At 47.4% G+C, this 7,056-nt stretch overlaps 1 protein-coding gene across 1 annotated transcript; it reads left to right on the forward strand.

Moving 5' to 3' along the window:
- The first annotated feature begins 3,256 nt into the window (after positions 1–3,256).
- LOC100670946 (ribonuclease 7) lies at positions 3,257–4,538 on the forward strand. The gene has a single exon (XM_003421598.4). It carries the CDS (start codon positions 4,010–4,012, stop codon positions 4,475–4,477), a length of 468 nt encoding a protein of 155 aa, XP_003421646.1. The 5' UTR covers positions 3,257–4,009; the 3' UTR covers positions 4,478–4,538.
- The last annotated feature ends 2,518 nt before the right edge of the window (positions 4,539–7,056 follow it).

Consider the following 7,056-nt stretch of genomic DNA (forward strand, 5'->3'; position numbering starts at 1 on the left):
GAGGGTACCCTAAAACTGAGGCAGTTGGGCTAACTAAAGTGGCCAACACAAGGTCTGGCTCAGGCCCCATTTCGTCTTAGGCTCCACTTCTGTTTCTGAGAAAGTGGCCTATGACTGTTGGTGGGTAAACCGCTGCCATCGAGTGGATTCCGACTCATGGTGACCCTAGAGAACAGAGTAGAACTGCCCCATTGGGTTTCCAAGGAACACCTGATAGATTCGAGCTGCCAACCTTTCGGTTTGCAGCAGTTACACTTAACCACTACACTATGAGGTGTCCATACTGTATTATCTTGCTAATCATGTCTTTTGCAATTCTTAACTGAATGTTTTTCTTCAGCTTTAGGTCATTCAGGAGATTTTTTCATACTTTAGGCCACCTGGACTTTAGACTGTCTTGCTGAAAAGTTCCTGCTTTTCCACTATAAACATCTCTTCTCAGCCCCAGCAAAACAGACCACTTTGTAACTGCCTGGTTGCTGTGTGCTACCCAGATTCACGAATTGCTCTATTCCTCAATAAATCTCTTTTCCTTTTCCTTTAAACAGACTCAGTGATGTTGCTCTATGACAAACAAATAAATAAATGAGTGCAATAAAATTGCCTCCCTTATCCAGTCAATTGAGGTGAAGTCAGGGTTTCAGCTTGAACTGTGCAGATGGTAAGCTCACATCTTCCAATTTTCGGGTGCAAACCTATGCCTTTACCCCCTTTTCTCTTTCGCCTGAGACGGTAGGGCTATGTTTGTTTTACTTTCAGCTAGTACTAAGGCAGGCTTCTGGCGATCTCGGCATAATGGAGTTAAAGAGCAACTTAAGATAATTATAATGACAGGAAAACACAAGAGCAGAGGGCAGTTCGAATCGTGATTTGGAAACATCTCATTTCAGAAAAATGGGAAGAAACAGTCTGGGCTAGGAATTCAAATCAGTGCTCACTCCTCCTTCCACCTCTTCCTCCCTATCCCAGCCTCCAAACCAAAGCTGCACAGGCCCAAGCTGATACATATTCCATTCACAGTCTGCTTTGACTCATGGAGTTTATCTCCAAAACATTTGCGTTTCTACAGCAGCAGGGTATAATTCTCTACCCAGTTCAGTCTGAAAAGATTCAGGCACCTTAAGAAAGCAGCGAATGACTGTCTCCACATCCAAGGCTTGGCGCAGGCCAGCCAGATTTGTTTGTCCTTGTTCCTGATCCTCTGTTGCCATCTAGTGGCCTTTCTCCATCTTCAACGCCATCTTTTTTCTTCCCGCAGACTCCTCATCCTGACCCACAGCTGTAACTCTCCAGCTGTCATGTCCCCCGGCCTTAAAACACACGGGCCATCTTCCTGACCCTAAATCCCACCTTCAGGACCATAGTACGAGCCATGTGAATGAGTTGGTTTACCACACAACAGCCAAAAACAAAACAAAACCTGCTGCCATCGAGTCAATTCCAACTCATAGCAACCCTATAGGACAGAGTAGAACTGCTCCATAGGGTTTCCAGTGAGTGAGCCTCTGTGGATTTGAACTGTCAACCATTTGGTTAGCAGCCATAGCTCTTAACCAGTACACCACCAGGGCTCCACATAACAGCCAGGTGCCCCTTAGATTAAAATCATCCCAGCGTTCCCCATTGTGCTTAGAATAAAAGCCACGGTATCTAAGGCTTTCCATGCTTTGGCCTCTGATCCCTCTGACCCCCTCGTTCACCTACCCCAGCCACACGGGACTTGTTTCTGTTCCTCAAACCCTCCGGGCACCATTCTGCTTTAGGACTTTTGACGTGCTGTTCTCTCTACCTGGACATTCTTCCTCCCAGCAAGCACAGGTTCACTCTCTCACCTTCAAGTCTTCGCCCCAGAGTCACCTACTCCAATGACCCTATTTAAAATCGTTACCCACCCACCCCCACCCTATTCTACTTTTTCTTAACAGTTACCACTTTGAGCAAAGCTTATAACTTACATTATGACATTCATTTTTTACTGTCTCTCTCTTTTTTTTTTTTAATTGTGCTTCAGATGAAGGTTTACAGAGCAAATTAGTTTCTCATTAAATATTTTTTACTGTCTCTTGCCACTGGAATATAAGCTCCACGAAGTAGAAATTTTTGTCCATTTTGTTCACTAATGCATCCCAAGCACCTTGGCACATAGTAGGTACTCAATAAATATTTTTCAACCACATAATGAACTTGAACCCAAGATTCTATGATCACCTACTACTTATAGGTGAATTTTGAAAGCAAAAACACTGGTCATTCCATTTCCCAAGCCTTCCCACCCACAGATAGTGCTGCTTCTCTGCCTCAGCATCTTGGTTCTCCTGAATGCCATATTCCAGACTCATTGGAGTGCCCAGAGCAGCACTGGCCCGAGTGCTTCACATAGCTATAACCACCGCAAGGAAGAGGACACGAAAGGTGTAGTAAGAAGGGCTAAAGCAAGATGTTGAAAGCAACAGCAGCAGCAGTAATTTCAAACACAAACATTTGAACAATGTTTAAGTTGTACAACTTTTAATGAGGAGAGTGAAAGATGAGAGGGCTGGGTGCTTTCTCAAGGCAAAGCCAGGTGGCCTTGGTTGGCACCTGGAAGTGGAGAGGCCCAGAGGAATGAATCATTGTGAAATAGCTAAGCTGCTGGAGATGGTGCTGAGCATCCTGACTGTGATGATTCATTCGCCTCCCTTGTCTCCTCCATCTCCTCTGTAAGATAAACCGTATCTCCCAATGACAAAAAACCATTCCAACCAACTTTCTAGGCTATTCTACCTGTACATCAGATCAGAGAAAAAGCAATCCTTAAAACCACAGTGATCGGCTTTTCCCAGGATCACGAACCAAAGGTGGAGATAAATGACAACTGTCCCTGAAATTCATTTTGAGTTGACACCTGGGTCAGGTGCTTTATTAAACAGTCATTCAAATCATGTGGCCACGTGTCAAATATAGTCTTTGAATGTGAGGATTCAGGCTTCCTCATTGCCGAACTTGTTTAGGCAGGTACACTAGCTTCATAGATATCCACTTATTTGGGACACGTAAGTGGAGAGATGCGAACCTGATTCATTTCCTGATCCAGGGACTGTACAAAAGCCTGAGGCCCGCCCCCAAACAGAAGCCACATATTCCAGGCAGACTCTGAAGGAGTTAGGCGTGAGAAGAGGCCCTCAAATATCTGACAGACCAGCGGTGGGTGGATGCACCCTCGGCCCATTGAACAGGAGCAAGAGCTGCAACACAAGGACTCGGTGAGGAGGTGAGACCTGGGATACGGGATGGGTAAGGAGAGAGGATAGAGAAGGGGTGAACTCTGGCCAGAATAAGGTTACACTCAGGTGAGTGATAAGATAGACAAAGGAGGGACTCAACATGGAGGGGATGAGGACACACATAGGGGAGAAAGGAGAGTGATGTTGGAGGATGGAAGCACAAAATAGAAAAAAATGAGGACATGGGGGAGGTGGGGAAGGGGACTTGGAGGGGACTAGACACAAAAAGAGAGGATAGAGGCATAGAGGCATGAGAACGCAAAGGAGTTGGCGATGTCAGGGAGAGGAGACAGAACAGAGAGAAGCAACAGGGACAGAATGAAGGAAGATAGGGATACAAGGTGAGGGGGAAAGGGTCACAGAATTAGGGGGTGGGGGTCAAGGTGTGTGTGGGTACCCAGAGGGGGAAGGGATGAGACTTAGGGCAAGGAAAAGAGACAACAGGATAAGGACGTGGTGATTAGCTGGTATAACTCATCGTCAAGTTGATTCCAACTCATGGCACTCCATGTATTACACAGTAGAACTGCTCCATAGGGTTCTCTTGGCTATAATCTTTACGGAAGTAGATCACCAGGCTTTTATTTTGCAGTGCAGCTGGGTGGGTTCAAACTGCAAACCTTTAGGTCAGTAGACAAGCACAAAACTTTTGTGCCACCCAGGGACCCTTATTTCTCAATTGAACATTGTGTGCTCTCTCTTCCCAGCGACCCTAACCCTCCATTTGACTGTCCCTCCTAAGAGAGATGACACCAGCCAGAGCAGGATTCTGGCCCCTGCTGCTCCTGCTGCTGGGGCTGTGGGTAGCCAATGTCCCAGTCAGTGCCAAACCAAAGGACAAGACTCCAGCTCAGTGGTTTGAAATTCAGCACGTGCAGCCTCACCCTCGAGGATGCAATGCTGCGATGGGCAGCATCAACAAGGACAAAAAACACTGCAAAGGTCTCAACACCTTCCTGCACGATTCCTTCTCCAGTGTGGCCACCACCTGCAAGAACCCCACCATAGCCTGCAAGAACCATCGAAAAAACTGCCACAAGAGCCGAGGGCCTGTGTCCCTGACCATCTGTGTGCACACCTCGGGGAAGTACCCCAACTGCAAGTACAAAGAGCAAAGCAAGAAAGCATCCTACATAGTGGCCTGTGACCCTCCCCAGAAAAGTGACTCTGGGCACTTCCAGCTGGTTCCTGTGCACTTGGACAAAGTCTTTTAGGCTTCTAGTTCTCCTTACTCCTTGGCTGTGCCTTTATTCCCTCTCCAAGCCTTTGCACCATTCCTCCTATATTTAGAACATTCTCTTCCCCTCTTCTCTGGGGGCCCTTTCAGGGCTCAGGATCTTCTGGGAAGCTGAGGGGGATCTGAGGCTGACAACTTTGTGAGATAAGCTCCAGAGGAGATGGTCTTTCATCCTTTTGTTGCTGTTTTCCAGAAGCTTATCCACAAGGGAGGCCGAGGGTGGGTTCCCTGTCCTATGTCTTTGTACGTCTCTCCTCTGTCCTCTCCAGTCTTATCATGGCAGCATGACAAGGGGAGGAAATAAATGCAAGAAGGGTGTGTGGGATTTATGGACAGAGCTGTTCCTGTTCTTAAACTAGGAATCTTCCTGGCTCTGACATGGTAGTGAAGTGACCTGAGAAAAGAGAGACAGCCGGAAGGAAAGCAGAAGACAAAGAAATGCCACTTCATATTTAGAAAGCACTTCATGTCTTTCAGTGTGTATCCACAGGAATCCTCTAATCCCTTGTGAGGTAGATTTGACAGGGACTACTTACCTTCTGAGTTGGAATCGACTCGATGGCAATGGGTTTGGTTTTTTGGGACTTGCCTTCTGTAGGGATGAGGGAATTGAGATTCAGAAAGCTTAATTAAAGAGCTGTCTAATTTAGCGTAGAACCTGGACTACAACTTAAGTCTCCTTACTCTGAATACAGTGCACTTTTTACTATACTAAAAAAAAAATTCCTTCAAGCCAGTTCCAACTTATAGCAACCCTATAGGATGGAGTAGAGCTGGCCTATAGGGTTTTCAAGGAGTGCCTGGTAGATTTGAACTTCGCCCTTTTGGGTAGCAGCAGAGCTCTTAATCACTGCACCACCAGGGCTCCTCTGCTATACCAGCTGGACAAAAAAGGAAAGACCTCTCCAGGAACAAGAGAAGAACTAGGTGAGAGTTCACCCATGAAGAAATGTTCCCTGCGAGTTCTGAAGAGCCAGTCACCCTGTGTTGGCTTCAATAAATGTCTTACCCCTCTAGCCAAGAGGCTGTGTTCATGAGGCATTCCTGGGATCTTAAATCATTCTCTTTCTCCCTCTCTCTACCTGCCCCTCTCTCTCCCTAGCCCATTGCTCTTCCAATCTGGGCCCTGAGCCTGGCTCTAGCTAGATCCCCTTGGCCTGAAGACATAGGGTAAGGGGAGTGTCCCAGCTTCATCTCTCTGCTCTGGGATCACATTTCCCTTGACCTCAAGGGACTTCCGTGGCCCAGAGCCTGATGGGAGCTCCCAGAGCTTCCTTCCTCCCGATAATGATCTCCCCTGCCTTGGTGTTTCCCTGACTCTCTACTCTGGCAGCCTGCCCAGGCCAGAGGGGTTAGGAAGTGAAGATGCCATCTCCCTGTCCCACTGGGCTGTAGGCTCCCTCTCTAGCTATTGAAGCTGGAGAGGCTATGGCTTTAGGTTGGCTCAGTTCTGATGATCCTCCCCCCCCCCCCCATTGCCTGTAGCCCTGACCATCACCAGCCCCTCCTCTAACCTTGTCTCAGACCCAGACGAACTGCATTAAGCTCCAGGCTCACAGTTTCAGCCCCAGATTACTTGATTACACCTTCCAGCCTTGATGATGAGTTAACCCTTCTATGTATCCTGTTGGACACCCTGGTGGTATTAAGAGCTACAGCTGCTAACCAAAAGGTCGGCAGTTTGAATCTACCAGGTGCTCCTTGGAAACTCTATGGGGCAGTTTTACTCAGTCCTGTAGGGTTGCTATGAGTCAGAATCAAGTCGATGGCAAAGGGTTTTTTGTTTTTTTTTTTTATAACTTTTATTAAGCTTCAAGTGAACGTTTACAAATCCAATCAGTCTGTCACATATTAGTTTACAAACATCTCACTCCCTACTCCCACTTGCTCTCCCCCTCTTGAGTCAGCCCTTTCAGTCTCTCCTTTCTTGACAATTTTGCCGGCTTCCCTCTCTCTCTATCCTCCCATCCCCCCTCCAGGCAAGAGTTGCCAACACAATCTCAAGTGTCCACCTGATATAATTAGCTCACTCTTCATCAGCGTCTCTCTCCCACCCGCTGTCCAGTCCCTTTCATGTCTGATGAGTTGTCTTCGGGGATGGTTCCTGTCCTGTGTCAACAGAAGGTCTGGGGAGCACGGCCGCCGGGATTCCTCTTGTCTCAGTCAGACCATTAACTTTGGTCTTTTTATGAGAATTTGGGGTCTGTATCCCACTGATCTCCTGCTCCCTCAGGGGTCCTCTGCTGTGCTCCCTGTCAGGGCAGTCATAGATTGTGGCCGGGCACCAACTAGTTCTTCTGGTCTCAGGATGATGTAGGTCTCTGGTTCATGTGGCCCTTTCTGTCTCTTGGGCTCTTAGTTGTTGTGTGGCCTTGGTGTTCTTCATTTTCCTTTGCTCCAGGTGGGTTGTGGCCAATTGATGCATCTTAGATGGAGGGTTTGTTTTTTTTTTAATACATCCTGTCACTGGAGCCCTGGTGCACAGTGGTTAAGCATCCAGCTAGTAACCAAGGTCAGCAGTTCAAATCCACCAGCCACTCCTTGGAAACCCTATGA

This window comes from Loxodonta africana, chromosome 10 (assembly GCF_030014295.1).
Source record: "Loxodonta africana isolate mLoxAfr1 chromosome 10, mLoxAfr1.hap2, whole genome shotgun sequence".
NCBI lineage: Eukaryota > Metazoa > Chordata > Mammalia > Proboscidea > Elephantidae > Loxodonta > Loxodonta africana.

Bases quoted from the DNA above. Each gene is read 5' to 3' on its own strand.
- LOC100670946 (XM_003421598.4), top strand. From the start codon at position 4,010: ATGACACCAGCCAGAGCAGGATTCTGGCCCCTGCTGCTCCTGCTGCTG.